We start from the raw sequence: 21134 nt of genomic DNA, 5'->3' as shown, positions 1-21134 counted from the left end.
TATTGTCTGATGGCACTGGAGCAACCAGATGGCATAAATCCTTTATAGGTGTGGCATTTTAAAAGCCACATTCAGCTGTCATCTATTCACAATGCCAGCTGGAATCACTATAACTGCCACCTGGCCTAGATGAGGCAAACATAGAAATGCATTTTCTAGACAAACTAGTAGGACACTAAAATAAAAACAAATAAAGCCTAAAAGCAATAGAGCCTTGGACGAATGCAAAAACTGAGCCAAACTAAAAGCAAAAGCCAGACAGTGTACAAGAGCTTATGAATTAAATATGATATGTCAGGAGGAATTACCCACCACTCTTTGAAAGAGGTAAGAGGGGTACAAAAGGAGAGAGGTTAAAAAAGAATCAGAGATGGAGAGAGGAACCTTAAGACAGCGATAAATTAACATTAGACTAATAATCTGATGAAAGCTCTGTTGTCCAATAATATTGAATCACAAAACTGACAATACATAGAAACTTACAAGCTCTACATTTTAATAACAGACCATGGATTGACTTACATAGGTCTAATATCTACAATATTAGTTCTTTACAAACAAGATTTGTTATGCTTCTTTATGTTATACGGGTAAAAATGCCTCGTCACATGAACATCGCGTTGCAAAGTTTCAAAAGCATCAGCTGATGTCTAATTTAGCGGGGCCTTGGGGTCTGCCCAAACTAATGATAATACGCTACTAAATGCACGCTAATGAAAAACGCGAAGAGAAATTACCAGTCTTATTGGCATCCCGCGAAATGTCACTGACATGCTCTTTAAAGCAGAGTTCTGCGATATATTGCATCATTTTGCAAATAAAATCAGTTCTTACCTTCTATATTCAGAATAATCAGCGAACATTGGCAACATCAGGGAAGCTTACATGAAAATTTTCTGATGTGGGCGGTCTCATGTGGGAAGACTGCACACGCTGACTGAGAGGAGCGATTTGATTGGTCCGCGCTCATGTCGAGTCTCAGGGGATAGGGTGAAAATCATGTCAGTCAAAACCCATAGCCGTTAGGTTTGTCTGTCAATGTTTGGTGCAAAATTCCCCCCTAGCAACCGTCACCGGTTGGTACACGGTCATGGACATAGACATAATTATGTCTATGGTCATGGAGCCACTACAGAGAGTCTTTGGCCAGTATCCGCTTTCATGGCCTTAAACTGAAGAGCTTTTGAAAATGAAAAGACGAAAGGATTCACGGATTCTGGCACTGCATTTGTTCAAAGCATGTTGCATTTATTTTATTTTATTTTTAGGAAAAGTACAAAAAACATTTAAATTAAAAAATATAAATTCATTACTGATATTAATTTTTTTATATGTTTTTATATATTTATATGTATTTAGATTAGTATTTCTAATAATAATAATTATTTATAATAATAATTATTATTATTATTTATATTATTTTATATTTTAGATACTTATTCCATATATTTTCAAATTATTTATTTATTAGTTAATTGTTTTATTAATTTTAATATTTTACTAATTTGTCTTATTTGTCAATGTTTTGAGATTCTGTAAACTTACTATTTTATCATTGCAGCCACTTTTATTCAGAAGCAAAAACAATCTCGATTCCCCCATGTGCATGTGTCATGTGTAGCTGTTAGAGTCAGGCTAATAAATACATTAAAATGCGTTAGTAGTTGGACAATACATTTAGTAAATAAATACATTAAAATGCGTTAGTTCGCTCAATAAGGTCTTTGAGTTCATTTTAATTTACCGATGCGTTTGGCTCCACCTATCGGGCACCACGCGCAGTTCACTCAACATGGCGGCACCCGTTCCATCCATACCACAAGTTCACATTTAGCGACAACAACGAACGGTAGCTGATATTACCGATATTTACCGTGAGTTCGATATCTTGTCGTCAAAAAACCTAACTCCGGTGCTGTTAGATCAACTATAATTGTGCAATGTCAAAGGATCTCTAAGGGATGTTGCTCATTTTCAGTGGCAATTGTAACTTTTGAGTGAACATTAAATAATTTCTGCTCTACAGTTTGCTGTATTAATAACTTTAATGTCAGATATTACCAACAGTAATGTGGCACATCTAAGAATTACCTTCCAGAGTACCTCGGTAGTTACAAACTACATGTCCAAAATACTATTACATTATGACCTTTTATAAGTGATAGTTCTAGATAAATAATACAGTATTATAGTGCACTATGGTTATCATATTAATATACATATTTACATGGCACTCCAAGGTACTATACATTGTAACATTTCTTGGTACAGCAATAATCAAATGTATGTAAATCAAAAATGCTTCGTTTCTTTATAAGCACTACTATTTTTTCTAAAGATACAGGTACTGTTTTTAGTTGTACTTTCACCTTTACTCATTCAGTATCTGATTGCTGGCCTGCAGTGTTCATCCTGTGCAGTTTTTTCTCTTTTAGGGTCGTGATGTCCAGACTGGCTGTAGTGTTCGGGGGTTCGCGTGGCATTGGGCGAGCAGTTTCTCAGCTGTTAGCACAGAGGGGTCATAGGGTTGTGGTATTGTCTAGGAACAAGGAGGCTGCACAGGTTACAGCTGGATCTCTCCCTGGAGGTGAATCAGTGAATCACCATGAACCAGTCTAAATTACTTTGCATTGGTTCACTGATGAGAAGTCTAACACTTTGATTTGACAATGCAGACATCATACACTTCAGGCCTTTTTTTTAACCTAAATTGGAGTTTTGTAGGCTATATACTATAGATATAGATATATTGTAGTATTTATCTATCCAACAGCACAAAGAAAAACATTTTGTTACCAGGTTGGGTAATGAATGCAAATAAAAATCTTAATTTTAAATTGTGTTAAAATAGATGTGATAATTCTGGAGTATACATTTAATTTCAGAAAAACATTTGGGTCTAAGCTGTGATGTCTCTAAAGAAGAAGACGTTCAGAAAGCATTTGAGACCATCAGTAAGACCTGTGGCACTGTGGGATACCTGGTTAACGCAGCTGGCATCAACAGGTCAGGCAGTGATGCAGAAAATGTGATACTGAATGAATATATCAGATACCATGGCCAAAAAAATTATTATAATAAAAAAAGCAGATTTTGATATTATGAATAATTTAAAAAACTACTGCATTCTAATATATATTGAATGTGTGTTTATCTTAAAGAGATGCATTGTTATTGAGGAGTAAATCTGAAGACATGCTGTCTGTTCTTCACACCAACCTGCTGGGCTCAATGCTGACGTGCAGAGGTGCTCTACGGAGCATGCTCAGTCACGGAGGAGCTATGGTCAACATAGGTGAGTCTTATTTCTGTATGTCCCACTACCTTATGATCTTCTTGTATATTATTTCAATTCAGTGTCACTAAGTTCAAGCTGGAGAAAAATTTTCCTGCATCAGCAGCTGGGCAGTTTGGGTTCATTTAATCACCACTAGATGGCGCAGAAGCTTCAGATTTTAAATCGTTTCACTGTCTTTGTATCATAATGTAGTTCTCACACTTGTAAAATAAAATAAAAAGTTTGCATGTGTGTTGTTAAATTTGACATTTGATATGTCAAGCATTTATTGCTTATATTATGATATGTATATTATACTGGATGTACTTGAGGAGGGAAAACATTTCAATTTTATTAAGTGGCGCAGACTGAGCAAAATATGCCATTTGGAGCACTTGCTGATAATTACTGTATATGGCAAAAATAAGATATAGTATATATCTATATAGATATACTGATAGCTTAGAATGTAAATATACAACATATTATAATATGTAAATATACAAATGTAATACAGTGATGACTGAGAGATGGACAAATACACATTCCTCAAAAGCCTGACACATTTTCACATTTTTAACATGAATTTAATTTATTTTTTTTAAATAAAGTATGGTTAATCAAAATTTCTTCAGTCTAATATGTTTATTTTGATAGTATAACAAAATTTCATAAAAATCACTTACTTTCTAAAAAAGTATCACCTATCAATCAGATGACAGATGGATTGTAGTAGATTGGTGTACAACAGTTTTGATCATGTTTTAATTTAGAGGCCTTAGAAATTTGCGTATCAAATATGATACAGTAGGACTTATACTGTAGGTTTAATCACGTGTTTCCTCAGGCTCTGTGGTGGGTGTGAAGGGTAACTCTGGTCAGTGTGTGTACAGTGCCAGTAAAGCCGGACTGGAAGGATTCACACGCTCACTGGCGAAGGAAGTTGCTACCCGGAATATACGAGTGAACTTGGTGGCTCCAGGTTTTGGCCTCTCTTTTTCTTCTATTACTTATTTTGCCTATTAATCTGCATATTAGTGGTCATCGGAGTAACACTGAAAATTCTTTAGGATTCATTCAGACGGACATGACGGCAGGGCTGGAGAAGGAAGATGTGGTGAGAAGAATTCCACTGGGCCGTTTTGGGGAACCTGCAGAGGTGGCCCACGCGGTCCTTTTCCTCCTGGAGTCTCCTTATATCACAGGACAGCTTCTGCTCGTGGATGGAGGACTACAGCTGGTATTGTGATGATTTCTGCCAGCAAAGCATACGAGCCAATTGCATATTTTTGTTGTGCTGATGATGTACAATATCTGCATCAAATCTTGATATTGTTAATCACCTCCTCATCGCTCTGTGTCATCGGAGTCACACATATATCATTGTGTAAGAGCAGTTTTGGCCCATCTGGATTGAATTAAGGTTATTTTTAGTTCACTGGAGTTTTTGGGTTATGGCTCATGTTCCAATACTTGGGATGACAGAGGTCACAGGTCAACATGTGGAGGATATGACTCACTTTGTGATGTCATTTCAGCATTTAAATAAGCTGTGTGCAACATTACACTTACAGAACCCCGAACTCATGTAAAATAATTTATTAAAATTAAAATGTATTAAATCCTGGCCTTTTCACCATCATAAAAATACAGATTACCAAGAAAACCAAGTCAGCTTTGAGAGATGTTTTTGCCAAGAGCAACTGGACTCAACCCAGACTCAATTTCAGAGACGTTTATTTATTGTACTATTCATAAACCAAAAGAGAATAAGGAGAACAGTCCGTATACAGGCACAGGTTGGCTTGGAAAACAGAAAATATTGCAAAGTAAGAACCTCCTAAAATATGTCTATTTGTAGGATAAACAGCTGTGCAAGAAAAAAAACATATGCAGATCACAGGCTTATATGTGTATATTGTTATGCTATATTGTTTTGTATATATATATATATATATGTTGCAAATGTGTGCAAGATGACGGCTAAATTATTTGAACTGAGTATCTGATACTCCACTGATCAAAGCTAATATCATTACGAATGCGTTACGAAATATGTTTGCTTAAAGTTGCTTAAAAAGCCAATGAAATAGAATTGATAAAAACAGTATCACATTTTTGCATGTTTCTGTAATTCCAAACCTGAAAACTGAAGCCTACCTGTCAAAGCATTACCATCTTTCCATGCACCATCATCATTAAAATCAATAATACTCGTATAAATCCCTCCTTCTTCCCCATCAGCCCATCCTCCACAAACGTGCACGCGCCAATTCTGTTTCCTGTACTTCCATCATAGTCATTCCTCATTACTCTCGCTTCCATGGAAACACAAACTGTCCAAACCTGTCAGTCAGCCAAAACTTACAAAAATCTCATCACTCATGTTAATGACATATCAGTCTCCGCTTTTAATCTCTCCTGGGAAAAGATCATTAAGGCCCGGCCTTGTGCGACATCTCTGGACTGGAGCCGAGATCCAGACGCGGCGTCTATCTATGGCAGTGTGCATCTGATCAATTATGCTGGATCTCAAGGACCCTGAAGCTCCAGGGACGATGAGGTCCATGGAGTTTTAGGGGTGTCCATCTTTCCACAGCCCTGTTCCCTACATCCAGAGAACCAGTGCCCACCGCCCCCCCAACCAACCACCCAACAAAGTCCTATTTCCTGTGCTGGAGAGGAAGACATTTCCTCCAGCGTTTCATAAATATATCTAATCTAAGGCATTATAACTAAATACATAACAAGTGTTACATGTTGGCACCGTAGTAATATGCACAGCTAGATGCTAGTTATTTGAATAGATTTTTTTTTATTATTTGTATTTTAAAATTAAATATTTCTTAGGCACTTGTGAAATCTAGAGATGAAAAACAAGGTGATCATCGGTATACTACCTCCTTCCTCAAAGCATGTGCTAGTGTGTTTGTGTGTGTGTGTGTGTGTGTGTGTGTGTGTGTGTGTTAAGTGCGCCAGCGAACCATCAAGTCTGTTTACAAGCAGGATATGACCTCACTTAAGCACCCACATCACTTCCCCTCAGAAAACAACTGAAATAAAAGTAAAGCAAATGGTCCTCCTCAGGTGGAGAAGAAGTGATAATACCAAGAATCAAAATCTCTGAGGAAATGCTTAGCAGCTTCCTCCATCGCTATTCAGTCAATCGATCACTTTTTCATCCCACCCCAGCAAGAGGGTTTCGTTGGGAAATGGGTGGGGATTATGGAGTACACTGGATCAAGGGATTGGGGTTCGAAGGTCAGATTCTCCATGCTAGTCTCTACAGGTCGTCACTCTCCACTAGGGTGCCGGGAGGAAGAGGATTGGAGTCTGGGAAGAAGGCTGCCTTCACGTCCAGACCCCGTTCTGTCAGAGCGGCGTAGCGGCTCGCTGATGGACGCACCTTCTTGGGCTTCGGGGTGTGGGTCTGCTGCCACTGGGCTGAGGGAAGGAAAGGGCGAGGATGAACACGGTTTCTCACTTTGAAGAATTCACAGGATGTAATATTGATGTCTAGATAATGACTAGCTCCTCAATTATGAAAACATATAGAGAGAGACTTTCCTGTATAGCTTGGAATGTTTAATTTAGGGTTACACAATATACCAGAAAAAGTGTCAAATAAATAAATATATTACAATAATATATTATTAATATAATAAATATAAAAGGGTGGGTAAATAAAAAAGGTGAGCAAGTAACCCTAAGCCAAACCCTACTCCTAAACATATAGTAAGTACATGTAGTTAGTTAATTAATAATACTCCGTACTTAAATGTATAATTAAATTACATTGTAACAAGGACACCTTAAAATAAAGTGTTACCTTACATTTGTATTTTTACATTTAGTTTACCTTTGGCATCTGTATTTGCCATCAGCTCATTTACATGTAATCTTTAAAACACTATTCATTTAATAACTCTGTTACATGTAATCTTTAACAAATTTTTCATACTGAACATCATAATACTATGATGCTACTTGTAGCATTAAAACTGAATAATATTAGCTTATAGTGTTTTATTTTTAATATATTTTAAGACAACAGTATGGATCTTTTAAAAAATTTATATATATATATATATATATATATATATATATATATATATATATATATATATATATATATATATATATATATATATATATATATATATATATATATATTTTTATTAAATAATCATTGACTTATTGGTATCAGCCAGAGTTTTAATATTGGTAAATCAATTTAATATCAATTTTGGGGTATCAAAGCTGATATTGTACCAAAGCCAAAAATGTTAGCATTGAGAAAACTCTAGTTCTGATTCATTCCAGACTGGATGTGTTGAGTTTTAATCATTTTATGATAGAGATTAAAACTACTTTCATAAGACTCCAGTACACAGGCTGCCAGTCCATTGTTGCTTTAACCTTAGGTAATGCATCTGTATTGTTAACCCTGTTGTTGATGGCAAACACACAGCACTGGCTGATGGGATTGCTATGGGAACAACATTGGGTGGAGGAAGGGAGTGTGCTTTTATTGGACAGATTAAATACGGTTTTGTTCTTAGTCTGAGGCAACTTATGAAAGCACATTGATCAGATAAACCACTTAGTCTGTATTTAGTGTACTTTGGTCTTCTACCAATCATAACTCAGCATTGTTGCATGCATTCTTAAGATCCGTTTCCGCTGTGTGTTTGACTAACCATGTACGTCGAGACGTGCCGTACTGGAGATGATGCCAGCTTCGTTCTTAGCTGAAACCGTGTACCAGCCTGCGTCTTCCTTCAGAGCCGGCTGGATGATCATACAGAGGTAACCAAAGTTGTCCTGGTGCATGCTAGGAAATAGAATCGAACATCAGAATGAGTAAGCAGCAACACTGTTTGCCTTGAAACAAAGGATTTGAAAGAGATGCCAGGATTGTTTATTCAGGCTGCACAGCCATATTACTTTGATTTGAATCCTTATGAGCAAACCATGTCCACAAACAATGACTGGAGACTTTACAGCTTGCGAGTAACTGCTCTCGTCTCTCTGAGGTGGCGTAGACGGTAGCGCCTGTGGTGAGGTTACTGTGTGTGTGTATGTTTCTTTTACAAGGGTCTTTTCATCAGTATACACACACATGCATGCACTTTAAATACCAGCCTTCCAACAGCTGCCATATACAGACTAGTAGTGTACAGTGAGTTTTTAAATGTATCTATGGGGTAAATAGTATTTAACATTATAAAATATAATATACCATAACATAATAGTACTCATTTAGCTAAACTGTAGTTTGGAATGGCTGTAGGAGGGCGCTGATTTTCCCAAGGTATCCTACCTTATCCTGTCTGTGTTATGAGTGAAGGACTCATTCTCTTTCTTCCAGAAGATCACTGGGAACGGGACTCCCGACACACGGCACTCTAGACGCACTGGGTGACCCTCAGCGACACTTGTGTTCTGGAGTTTCTCAATGAAACATGGAGCTTTATGCATCTCTTTGGCTAAAGAAAAAAAGAAAATTAACAAAAAATGAATAAATAAAAAAATCTAAACTACTCCATATTGATGTACACAAATATATAAAATTTAACTTGTGAAAAAAAAAAAAATATTCGTTTAAAAATATTTCCTATACAAATGATACATTTTTACCTGCAGTTTTGTTTGTTATTTTTATACTTGTATTCAATAAGGACACATTTCAAACAAATACTTTTTTTTTTTTTATTAAATTTTTTTTTAATTAAATTTTTTTTTTTTTACATTTTTAAAATTAGTTTTTGCAAAATAAATAAAATACGTAAAAGCATCACAACTTTTTCAACATTGATGATTAAAGAAGTGTTTCTTGAGCAGCAAATCAGCATATTAGAGTGATTTCTGAAGGATCATGTGACACTGAAGACTGGAGTAATGATGCTGAAAAATTCAGCTTTGCCATCACAGGAATACATTACATTAAAAAAAAGAAAAAAGTTATTTTAAATTGTAATAATATTTCACAATATTACCGATTTGTTACTGTATTTTTGACCAAATAAATGCAGCCTAGGTAAACAAAAAAAAGTTCCCTAATGTACATTTTATTTTTTTCATCAGAATGACATGCATCTTATTCTTCCTCTCTCATTATTTGTATTTACATTTTATTATAATTTACAATACATTTTAATAGTGTCTTCCATTACAAGTTGAACTCTATGGTTGTGCAGATGATAATCATTGTGTACCTGCAACAATGAGCTCTAGGTTGAATGAGTTCTGTCCAGCCCTGTTGCTGGCGATGCATGTGTAAACTCCTGCATCTCTGCTAGTGACAGGCTCGATGACCAATGAGTGAACCCCATTCTCCCTCACCAGCATCTTGTGGGAGGAGTCTGGACGGATGGTCTGGCCATTCAGCTGCCAGATGAGGTCAGGAGTTGGCAGGCCACTTACCTATGTTTGAAAGATAAGTCAATCAATTGTTTTCAGCAAAATTTGTTCTTTCCCACTCTTCTATAAAATGTAAATTATGGTGCAATTGCCTCTTTTAAAATATTTTCAATCCTAATACTAGTGTTTATGTCTGGTGTGGGGTATCTGGTGGCTGTAGGTGTGCGGTTCTCATGGGAAGTCAGTCTGTGCACAATGCCTGGGCTCTATTTTCAACAACTCTCACATTCCTGAGAAACACAACACCTGCTCCACCCGAAGGTGTGTCAGCAACGGACCACCAGTCAATGTGTCTGTGTGTTTATATTTGTTAATGAATGTGTGCATGTGTTTGTGTTTATGCATGGGGCCGAGAGGGACCGAGATGCTCGTTTATCCATCTGAATTTGTTGTGATGTTCCTGAGAACGTTCATGGAGTTTGTGAACAAACTACTCAAGTGCCTTTCCCCTGGGTGTGCATATTCCCTGTGTGATGCTTACAACGTGCCATTACACATATCTCATACAGCCAACTTGAGAGCGTTCTCGAATTGAAAGAACAGGCTGTTTAAGTGAAAAAGCAGAGAACTTGAACTGAAAAAAGGCACTTTGATTTTAGACCTCCTGAACTGCATCTAGGGACATTTGTGGCCTGGAAAGTTTGGAAAGCCTCAAAGCCAGAGGAAATAAATCGGTTCTATAAATACCATTGACATTAAGGGCGCTGTGCATGAGTGCATTACTAATCAGGGTCTTTTTATAACGTGTGAATCCCTCTATGGCACAGCGGGCCTTTATTCTGACATACACAGATCACAGCCAGACATGGGCAGCGGGACAGAACCAGAATGTAAAACTACAGTTAGACAACAACCTGAGAGAGAAAAAGGACAGATAAAAAGGGAACAGGTAGAATAAATCTGAACTGAGGGGAAAAATTAAAAATGTTGAGGTAACAGGAAAAGTGTGAGACAGAGAAATCAAAAGACATTTCCCACAAACAAGGCTTGATATATAGACAGACAGAGAGATAGATGACAAATTTAAGGAAAGTTCTAAAACAGAAAAATATGAAAGGGTGGTGTGGGTGTCATAAGAAATGCGGCAAATGAAGGGAAACAAAGAAATAAGGGACAGACAAAACGGCAGCAGAGACAGAGGGAGGAACAGAGGATAGAGATGACAGTCTTCAGAGACAGTGGTAAGCCAATGGAAACACATCTGACAGAAAAAAGAAAACTCAATATGAGAAAGAGGGAGAAAAAGGAGGATAATTCCAGCTTTTCGCTCAAGTCCATTCACCATTTTAGAAGTAATGAAAAACTTGATTTTTTTCCCCTTTTCTTCACAGTGCAGAGGGAGAAAACTTTTCCCATATATCACACAAAGGATGTTTCCTCTAGCCTCTGAAAAGCCTATGCGTTTATTTACTTGTTAAAGGGACATTTCACCTAAAAAAGAAACTGTCATTATTTACTCACCCTCAGGTTTTTTGTATGAAATTCTTTTTTCAAGAATATTGGTAACCAAAGAGATATTGGTCCCCAATGTTTTCCACACTACAGATAATTAAATACTATGGAAGTAAATGGGGACCAGCAACAGTTTGCTTACCCACATTCTTCAAAATATTTTCTTTTGGGTTCAGCAGAAGAAAGTCAATGACAGGTTTGGAACATGATTATAGGGTTTCCAGTTTTGGGTGAACTTTGCCTTTAAGTAACCATGAAATAAGCGATGTGTACAGTGAGATGTACAGTCAGCATGGTCTCACATTTACGGTGTTAAAGTAAGGCAGGCAGTGCTTGTGTGGTCACCTTGCAGTCCATGCGGCAGAGTTTACCCTCCTGCACAATAAGGTCACCGGGGGCCTGCAGAAAATGAGGGCGGAAGTGACGTTCCTGAATATTCTCATTCTCATCACCACTGTCTCTGGACCTTGAGCGTGGTCTGGGAAAAAAACAAAAACAATTCAATTCTGTTCACGTTTTCACTGTGAACAATAAAATGTAAATACCAAAAAAAACGGGAAAAAAAACAATATCAGATTTGGTAACAGGGTTGGAATATTAAGGTTTTTGGTAATTAAAGGATTTTGCTGATTACAGATTGTCAAAACATTTTGTACCATTTTTAAATAGTCTGGAGGGTAAAGATAGGACAGGATAAAAATCACTATTTTTAGGTAAAAGGTATCATCTAACAAAAAAATTGTGCCTGTAATGTATAAAAGAGAATGAGAACAAGAAAAGCAATGAGACACCAAAGAGAACCACATTTGTGGAAAAAAAAATTTTCTTAATTAAATTTGTTTTTTTTAATGAAGAGCTTACTTTGTGTAGGAAATCATATCTAGGTTTTACAACTAATGATAGGTTGGCACACAGCTTTGCCTTCAGAGACTATTGACACTGTCAATCAAACATATAAAACCTCAAAAGACCTGAATGGCCAGATATATTATATCTAATCCAGAGGAAACCACACCCATTCAAAAAGATTCACATATTCTATTCTGCACAAAAGACATCTTAACATGGTCCTTGCATCATTGTCCAAAATATACAGGTGTTCTTTACATGGGACACACCCTCTATTAGTGCTAGTCCCACAGAGCAAACCTGATCCTGGACAGTGCTTATATACCTGCGGATGTGTCCAGGTGTGGAGCGCTGACTTCTCCCCCTTTGGTTCACAGCCTGGACCATCATCCTTCCAGTACAGCTCACTCTCCCCTAAGACAGAAGACATAGAGAGAAACATCTGAGTAAAGAAACTGACAGTATATGCTTTTCTTAGAGATAATAAGATGAAAGAAAAGTGACAAGCATGACACATAACTAAGTATACAGTTGTCTGGGTTGGACTGTAGTCAGTTTAAGCTGGAATGTGTCTGAATGTGTGTGAACTTCTGACCCTTCCAAAGGCTGAAGATTTTTTCTTGCTTCTGGTCAGTCACTTCCCCCTGACTTCCAATGTTTATCCGTCACCACCAAAACACTGGTCATGCTGACTAGCCACTTGAGAAAGTGTGTATGTGTGTACGTGTACGTGAATGTGAGAACAAACAAAACAATCAAATGAGATCAAACTCCGATAAAAGGTATTATATAATTTTCTTTCATAGCTAACATGTTAACACAAAATAACTATTGCGAAATTATCACCTTCTGCAATTTGGGTGTATGACTCTTCTCCAATTTTTTGAGACATGCATGTTATTCTGTACTAGGGAATTTTGTGTTGCATGTGTAAAAATACAGAGAATTGATCAGTTTGAATCCAGTATATAAGAAAATAAAACAATTAAAAAAAATTTTTTTTTTCAAATCTCATCTCACCGCTTGGTTGCCTGCCATAATGGTGTAGTTCCCATCATCATCTAGCGAGGCAGACGCTGTGTGCAGGGAACATGTGCCGTCTGGATCACGACTGATACGGTAGTGCTCACTGCGCTTCGAGATCTGCTTTCCGTCCTTAAACCAGTACACCTTCAAACACACACAGATATATACATGGTTATGCAACACTCCAGGGCTTGTACCATTGTTTCTTTTTTTTCTCTCTTCTTCATCACTTCTGTTATTAAGTCTGCTGTCATCACACAGTCATTACTGTGGTCTCATGGTAGTCAGAGAGAGAGACAATGAAAGCGAGACAGCCATATATGGCTGGAATTTTAGAAGTGAAGCAGAGCAGAGCTTCTGATGAAACCAGCCTAGACACAGATGATAAACCACCAATCCCATCATTCCAGTCACCTCTCTAACAATCCCTTAGAACAACAACAAAATAACATGCTGTGAACCACTAATGTATCTCCAGAACAATATGCAGTATAAAACTATAGACTGTAATAAAACTGATTTATTATGAAAAAAAAAAACTAACAGGTGTTTAACAGCTGATAAAAGCATCACAATAATTGATACACACGTTAAGTCGATCAATTAATGTCTTGTGAAGTGAAAAGCTACGTGTTTGTAAGAAACAAATCTATCAAAGGCGTTTTAACTTTAAACTATCTCTTCTGGCAAAAATACCAGTCCATAATCCATAATAACACTTCCTCCAGTGAAAAAGCTCATCCCGTTGCCCTCTCACATCCAGATCCACCAACATTCTTATTTAGAACCATTTTGGACTGTTTTCACTTGTAAATGGTGCATGATTGAGCATATTTCTCTCCTGATTCAGAAAAGACAACTTTTTCCTTGGAGAAAGCAATATTATAGATAGAGGACTTGGGTTTTAGCTGGCTTCAATGGTTTACACTTAAAAAAAAAAAAAAATCTTGATGAATTTATTACACAAACGCAGCTTTTGGCTTCACGACTGATTAGAGTTAACTTGTGGATACAATAAATATGCTATAAGAGCTAAACTGCATGGGTGATGACCTCTCACCTTAGGCTTTGGGTCTCCGATGACCTTGCAGCTGAAGGTCACAGGCATTCCCTCAAAGACCTTGTAATGCTTGAGCTTCTGATCGAAGAACGGTGCGACCTCTCCGGGAGTGTCTTCATCATGCTGAACATCATCATCAGATTCCTCCACAGGTGAGCGCTCCAGACGGAACTCGATCTCGCTGATCAACCGCTGCTCGAAGCTGGACACTTTATACTCCTGTCACACAAACAAACACAAAGACTTTAATTTATGACCTTCTCCTCAACTTACCAACTCATTCAATCCCTCATTTTATTCATTCAAGCACACATCCTCTCATCACGGTGTCCTATAATCTATTCAGTCCTGTATCCAACTCTTATTGCTCTTTCATCTGGTCTGTTTCTAGTCTTCTGTTTCTTTTTATTTCACTCTGCAGGCAGAAGGAACATCTGGAGAAAAGTGTGTGCTGATGACACATCACAACAGTAATTGCAGGTTTAAGACACAGCTGCAGCAAGAAAAACACACACACACACCATCATAACTACATATGTAGACAACGAACGCACCCTCTCCATCTTGTTCACTTGCACGTCCAGCCACATCCTCCCAAAAACACACACACACACACACACACACACGCACGCACACACACATGCACATTTCCTATGCAAACACACAGACAACCGCTATTTGCCCAAGGATGTGTGTGGAGCACTAAGCACACTTTAAATTTATGGCACAACATTAACAGCATATCCACTTCCCACAGTTCAGAAGAAGAGAAGCATGTGCATTTTAGTGTCTCCACTCGAGGGCAGGAAATGTGTGAAGCAGACGCATGCGGTCTCTGATCAGTTAACAATAACAAGACACATGATGTTAGGCACCCAGCACAGTTTTTTCACATTTTTTATTTTCATATGATGTTGTTTGGCCATTTCAGTGGCCAAATGTTTTTGTATAACGATTGCTAAACTGCATAATCGACTGCTGTCCAAAAGAAATTACTGGATTATTTTTATGAAATGTAGAAATTGTTTTATTTTGTTTCTTCTTACATAAAATAATTTTAACTCGCATTCTATTATGTGTCCAATTAACTTTTTGGCAAGTATTTGTGTAATAAATGGGGTAATGTGCAGTCAGTCATCATCAAAATAAGCCCCTTCGTCGTCATCAGCAATTTGTTACAACAGCTAAAATACAATGAAGCATGATGTGAATAACATATTTCATTACATAACAAACAGCTGAGATTATATATCTAACATATGTTTGAAGTCAGTAAGACTTTTTTTTTTTTTTTGAAAGTTTTTTTTGCAGTTATTTTTTATCTGTATTCACAGGCTGAATTTATTTGATCAAAAATACAGTATAACAGCAATATTGTGAAATATTATTAGAATTTAAAAACAAAATATTCTATTTGAATATATTTTAAAATGTAATTTATTCCTGTGATGGCAAAGTGTCACATGATCCTTCAGAATTTGGTGCTAAAGAAACATTTAACATGATTGTTAATATTGAAAACAGTTTAACATTGTTTAATATTTTTGTGGAAGCGGATACATTATTTTAAAAAGAAAGAACAGCATTTATTTTTTATATCAGCATAAAAGTCTGTACTGTCACTTATTTAATGTGTTCACAGAAATTTATTTATTTCTGTCAAAAAAAAGAAAAAAGAAGAAAATCTTACTGAGCCCAAACTTAAGCAGTACTGTACTTTCCTCCAAATATTGGACCCCTCAGGAGTTTTGGTTCAATACAAACACTGAACACACTGCTTATTTGATCAGCAAGATTGCAGTGTAAATCTCTGTATTTGATGATTTTCCCAGAGAGTACAATAGTAAATCACTGTCATATCGCTGTCAAGGACTTAATCAAAACGCAAATATTCCATAAACAGACACCGAAGAAAACACAGTGGATAGAGTAAACACACAATCACATACAGTAGTGACTGGCCAAAACATGGTGACCACACACAGAGGGGGTGAGAGAATTAAACAACTCGGGGTGGTCTTATGAGGTGAAGCAAAGGGAAATACAGCGGTGAGGCAGACTGAGAGAAGAGCGAAATATGAGGAGGACAGACAGGCCGCTGCTTGATGTTTGTAATAGACGGGAAGAGTATGAATAACCTTTTGAGGGACAGACTCTGAGTCAGCTGAGCTGCCTTCCTGTAGAGAGATCAGAAAACAGGCAAGGGGGTTGAGGATGATGTCACATCCTGCGTAGATTACATACCTATTGCACAAAAGTGCACAATCACACACATTACTGTTAACGTGCGTTTATGTTGGGCTGCTAATCCTGCTTTTATGAACTTACCTGCTCACACACCTCCAAAACGCCTCGCTGACACACTCTCCTTGCCAAAATGACATCACTTTACAATGTACCCAATGCATATGTGCAAGCACATGCGGGAGCTCGCTGCTATTAGCCGAATTAAGATGCATTTACAAGCACGCAGGCAAACCACAAACTACATCCAACAGCCTTGCCGTACACTCGTAGTCATTGGAAAAAGTGTGTGGACCGATTTGTAATGGATGCATTTTGTTTATAACCCATGTTTAAAAAAAACAGCCAATTACATACAACTGCTTTGTTTACTGTGACACAATGGGGACGTTGTGTAGGTTGGTTTGTATGTTGTGTTTATACCTGTGTGACTGGCTCCTCCTCCACCTGCTGTGTGTTAAACACTGTGGCAGCATTGTCAGCACCCAGCAGTCTGCGAGCCATCTTCTCCTCATAGGTTAACCTCTGAAAGCAAGCAGGATTAATCTGTCAGAGCCTGGGTTAGTGTGTGAGAAAACACACACTCACACGCGAAAGCATTGCGATTATTTGGTGGCATGTACTAGTGAATTCAAAGCTATTAGTCGTGCTAAACATGTGGTGGGTTTGCTATGCATTGTGGGTTGATTTTAGGGCTCCTATAGTGATTGGCCATTTCAGTTGGAGCTGGTGGTGGAAGGTAATTTTCTCCATTTATTAGCTGTATTTTGTAAGAATGAAAAGTTACGGTGAATACTGAAAAAAAAAAAAAAATTCAATTATACTCAACTGAACAGTTCACCCAATTTCCACTTGCACATATTTGAACTTAGCATGAAATTTAACATTAGATTCAACATCAAGTGTCACTGGTTCTTGTTGGTATATTCCCTCATCTTATGGCTAGAGTTGGATAAACTAATTTTGTATTTATTTAGTACCGTCAAATCGATTAATCGTAGGCGGCATGGCGGCTCAGTGGGTAGCACTGTTGCCTCACAGCAAGAAGGTCCCTGTTTCGAGTCACGGCTGAGCCAGGATGCCTTTCTGTGTGGAGTTTGCATGTTCTCCCCCGTGTTTGCGTGGGTTTCCCCCACAATCCAAAAGACATGCAGTATAGGTGAATTGGACAAAGTAAATTGGCCGTAGTGAGTGAGTGTGTGTGTGTGAGAATGAGTGGGTGAGTGTGTCCCAGCACTGGGGTTGCACGAGTTAGTGCACTCTCAGGGCTGGGTTGCGGCAGGAAAGGCATCCGGCGTAAAACACGTGCCAAATCGGTTCTGTGGATCACTCCGCTGTGATGACCCCTGATAAAAAGGGAGCGAGCCGAAGGAAGAGAGAAATCGATTAATTGCGATTAAACGCATCCAAAATAAAAGTTTGTGTTCACATAATATGCGTGTACTGTGTATATTTATATATCTCTACACACATACGTGTATATATTTAAGAAACACAAATATATATTATGTAAACAAACTTTTTTTGGATGCGATTAATCGATTTGACATCACTACTTTTACACTACTTTTTTTTTTTTTTTTGGGTGAACTATGCCTTCAGTGACCAAATATACTCAAATGATTGCATGTGTTATTGGTTAGACTACATTATATTCAAGATGGTAACACTAGTATGGTAGTACTATTAATGATGTACTGTAATTCTTTAGTAATGCAAACATAAAACCTCTCACACACATACCTGCTGTCCATTGCTGAGTCTCTCCTCTTTAAAGCGTAGTTTTCTCTCCAGGTCTTGTATGACGGCATCTTTGGAGCCCTGGATGTCAGAATCAGAGACGACGCGTTGTGTGCGGGGTGTAGTCTTACGTGGTAAAGCCCTGTTAAAACACAATCAGAAAATAATGAAAAAAGCAACTGATAGCAGACTAAGCATTTTACCAAGTACATAAACTGTAGCTGTTGACTTCCTAAACACAGAATACAAGTGGGAAACTATTGCTACAGAGTTATATTTCCCTGTTCTTAAACCTTTCCTGATAGAGGCTAGAATTAACACAAACAGAAATGAACAGAACCGCAGCGTTTATAATACACTGCAATACGAAACCTGGCACTGACGAGAAGATTGTGGGACATATTTTTTGCATCTACACTGGGAAGCAAGAATAAATTTCTTTATCTGTTTGTGTGCGTTTTAAAATTCCACAGCGGTCTCTTATCTTTCCCCCTCTGGCTCTGGAATGCCAGGAAGAAAGAGAGGAATGAACTAGTGGAAGATAATGGAGAAAACGGAGATGAAGAAGTGGATGACAGGAGGAGCAGCTTTGAACACAAAAATTCTGGATGAGCGTTTTAAACTCAAGTTCTACCAGAAAGACCATCTTCACTGAAGATCCTAATCATAAATCATGAGCAACATCAAATCAGTCTCTGGAAAAACTCTTGTTCAGCTTGTATTTGCATCACTTGCAGTTTTAGAATATGGTTGAGTATGTTTATATGAAGGAGAGAGGGCCATTATTGTGAGATGTAACAGATTAAATACCTTTCAAATAAACAGCTTAAATAAACATTGTCATTGTTTACCCACCACATCTTTTTACCCACAACCAGAGGTTGTCTGTCCCTGTGTTATTTTAATATTATTTATTATACTATTGTAGTATTTATTAATATTTTGGATTTGATTTGATTTTATATTTTGTTTTAAATGTCATTTTAGTAATTTTGTCGTGTTATGTGCTTTTGGTTTTATTTCAGTTTTAGTCATTTTAGAGCTTAAACTACAGTTTTTGGAATTACAAAAGGCAACTTTTTTTTTAGTTCAGCATTATTTCAATTAGTGAAATTATTTTTTTAATATTTTTAGTTACAATAACAATTCTGCTCTGGCAAGCTCCAAAATGACAATAAATAAATAAATAAATAAATAAATAAATAAATAAATAAATAAATGAGTAGAAACCATTTGAGGGGAAAATACAAGTCCTTAAAATCTCAAAATTGTCTCTCCCATATTTATCTGGTGCATTGCGATGCATACAAAACACACAAGAATCAATGTTTTTGGATCTTTTTGGAGCTTAATGGTCACTGGTCGTCTCCTAGCATTTGGGATATTCTGTAAAAATTCTCCTTTTGTGTTCAACAGAATAAAGAAGGTCATACAGGTTTCAAATATGAGAGCGAGCAGATTATTATTTTTTCGGTTATCCCTTTAAAAACACTCATTCTCAACTAAACCCGTGCTTTACATTTCTGTAGGCTTGAGAATAAGAGAGGAAATCTCTATAATACACAGTCCTTACCCTCAAGGTTCCTCAGCTCCCACTGATCCTAGTGTCTCCATAAACATGCCATGTAAGAATGCATACAGTACATGTCTTCCATGCAGCTGGAAAGCAGGAGCTGCACTCCAAATTACTCATCAGCCTATGTGTTCACTCTATATGCCCATATTAGTGTTCTACTGTAGCACTCTGTCTTTATATATTATAGAAAAGTCGTGGCGCAAGGAATACAATTTCTGGGTCCAAGGCGCTACTCAATTGTGCTTTCAATTAGCTACTAGGCTCATGGCATCCCAGATTCAAATATTTTAATGACTCAAACGATGAATCACTGCTTGGCCATCTGAGATTTTTAGGTAGCACCATTTGTTTGTGTGTGTTGTTTGCTTTTGGCATCTGATACAGCATTTGGACTCTGTAATATGTGACATATCAGACTTAACAAGCAGATGACTGCACACCTTCAAGAGGCATTTGGGATGCGTTTCATACAGATGATTGTGGATACTCACAATGTGCCATTACCCTTGGGCAGCCCCAATGCATTCACTGGTGGTGGAGGTGGTGCGGCCGGAAGCACCGACACCAGAAACCCAGCTGGTGACTGGGGAGTGGACGTGAAGGGTGAGGAGGTGTCTGAGCGAGTGGGGCTCGACGTGACAGGTGGAGGAGGCGGTGGAGGTGGAGGAGGGAAGTCTTGTGGCAAGCCAGCAGGAGAGGATAGAGTGCTGGAGCTGAGAAAGGGCGGAGGGGGCGGCGGGAAAGAAGGCGAGCTGGGAGACTCCACGCTGCTTCCTTTGGACAGTGACGCCTGCTGCTGGAAGAGCGGAAGGGTGACGCGGCTGAAGGGTTTGTGGGACGTTGTGGGGGACAGCGGACTAGAGCTCGAGGAGGTCGAGGACTGCGTGCTGTATCCGATTGGTCCCCCGCTTGTTGTGGGACTCTGAGCAGCGATGAACTGCTTGGGCCGGGCGTAGTTGAAGGTGCTTGTCTGCATAGTGCTACTCTCCAGCTCCTGGAAGGAGGGAGGAGGTGGGAGAGGCGGAGACGGAGGCGGGACTTCCTGAGGAGGGGGAAGTTGTTGTTGCTGCTCGAGAAGGATCTGATCTTGAAGTTGCTTCAGTTGTGCCGCGTTTCTGCAAGAAAGAAAATTAAACAAAAGGAGTGTTTAGCATCACTAACTATACACATTTTACTGCAAAAGTCAGATAATGCATCTGTCTAACTATAATTGCACAACCTGACAAACATTAACTGAACTAATGTCAACATCTTCAGATAATGTTTGCTGTGACTAAACCTGGCTAAATATAACTGTGTACACAATTATAAAACTGATAGTTCTGGTCCCGATTACTCAATACAGCATTCCTGCCAAAACCCATGACACAAAAAAGATGCTGACCAAATCTGAATCTGCTTATTAAAATGTGGGTTTTATGGACATTCGTGTCCTTTATATTTTGTCGAAACCTTTTTTTATGAAAGCATAGCTTTTTAAACATGAT

The 21134-nt window shown here is 38.0% G+C and overlaps 3 protein-coding genes across 11 annotated transcripts in view; 1 reads left to right on the top strand and 2 right to left on the bottom strand.

The window, feature by feature from the left end:
* nek1 (NIMA-related kinase 1) overlaps positions 1–2477 on the bottom strand; it is a 33264-nt gene extending 30787 nt beyond the window's left edge. The window contains exon 1 of one of the 3 annotated variants that reach the window (XM_058756428.1): positions 2370–2477. The gene's annotated coding sequence lies outside the window, so the exon portion shown is untranslated. Of the gene's footprint in view, positions 1–737; positions 917–2369 lie in introns of those variants that run through there. The other 2 variants (XM_058756426.1, XM_058756427.1) reach the window with 2 other exon arrangements.
* Positions 173–5687, top strand: cbr4 (carbonyl reductase 4). 2 transcript variants are annotated; one of them, XM_058756443.1, is made up of 6 exons: positions 173–327; positions 2436–2587; positions 2886–3006; positions 3162–3295; positions 4125–4259; positions 4348–5687. In XM_058756443.1, exons 2-6 carry the CDS (start codon positions 2443–2445, stop codon positions 4524–4526), a joined length of 714 nt encoding a protein of 237 aa, XP_058612426.1. In that variant the 5' UTR covers positions 173–327; positions 2436–2442; the 3' UTR covers positions 4527–5687. The 2 variants fall into 2 exon arrangements, with proteins under 2 accessions (XP_058612426.1, XP_058612427.1); XM_058756444.1 differs by lacking the exon at positions 173–327 and adding an exon at positions 1757–1874.
* Positions 4998–21134, bottom strand: part of palld (palladin, cytoskeletal associated protein) — an 82248-nt gene continuing 66111 nt past the window's right edge. For 3 of the 6 annotated variants that reach the window (XM_058756437.1, XM_058756438.1, XM_058756441.1), the window contains 12 exons: positions 20139–20762; positions 18075–18213; positions 16755–16856; positions 16226–16264; positions 14088–14306; positions 13022–13171; positions 12327–12415; positions 11498–11630; positions 9496–9703; positions 8601–8766; positions 7978–8111; positions 4998–6721 (listed from right to left, as the gene is read on the bottom strand). In XM_058756437.1, coding sequence (XP_058612420.1) covers positions 6561–6721; positions 7978–8111; positions 8601–8766; positions 9496–9703; positions 11498–11630; positions 12327–12415; positions 13022–13171; positions 14088–14306; positions 16226–16264; positions 16755–16856; positions 18075–18213; positions 20139–20762 — 2164 coding nt within the window. In that variant the 3' untranslated portion in view covers positions 4998–6560. The remainder of the gene's footprint in view (positions 6722–7977; positions 8112–8600; positions 8767–9495; positions 9704–11497; positions 11631–12326; positions 12416–13021; positions 13172–14087; positions 14307–16225; positions 16265–16754; positions 16857–18074; positions 18214–20138; positions 20763–21134) is intronic. The other 3 variants (XM_058756439.1, XM_058756442.1, XM_058756440.1) reach the window with 2 other exon arrangements.

This window comes from Onychostoma macrolepis, chromosome 20, assembly GCF_012432095.1.
Source record: "Onychostoma macrolepis isolate SWU-2019 chromosome 20, ASM1243209v1, whole genome shotgun sequence".
Taxonomy (NCBI): domain Eukaryota; kingdom Metazoa; phylum Chordata; class Actinopteri; order Cypriniformes; family Cyprinidae; genus Onychostoma; species Onychostoma macrolepis.
The sequence above is the reverse complement of the archived record's forward strand: the minus strand, read 5'-3'. Positions and strand labels throughout refer to the sequence as shown.

What these genes read in the sequence shown, in the direction of transcription:
- cbr4 (XM_058756443.1), top strand. Translation starts at nt 2,443, where the DNA reads ATGTCCAGACTGGCTGTAGTGTTCGGGGGTTCGCGTGGCATTGGGCGA. An exon ending in AACGCAGCTGGCATCAACAG is followed by an intron (nt 3,007 to 3,161) that starts GTCAGGCAGTGA and finishes TTTATCTTAAAG; the next exon opens with AGATGCATTGTTATTGAGGA. An exon ending in AGGAGCTATGGTCAACATAG is followed by an intron (nt 3,296 to 4,124) that starts GTGAGTCTTATT and finishes GTGTTTCCTCAG; the next exon opens with GCTCTGTGGTGGGTGTGAAG.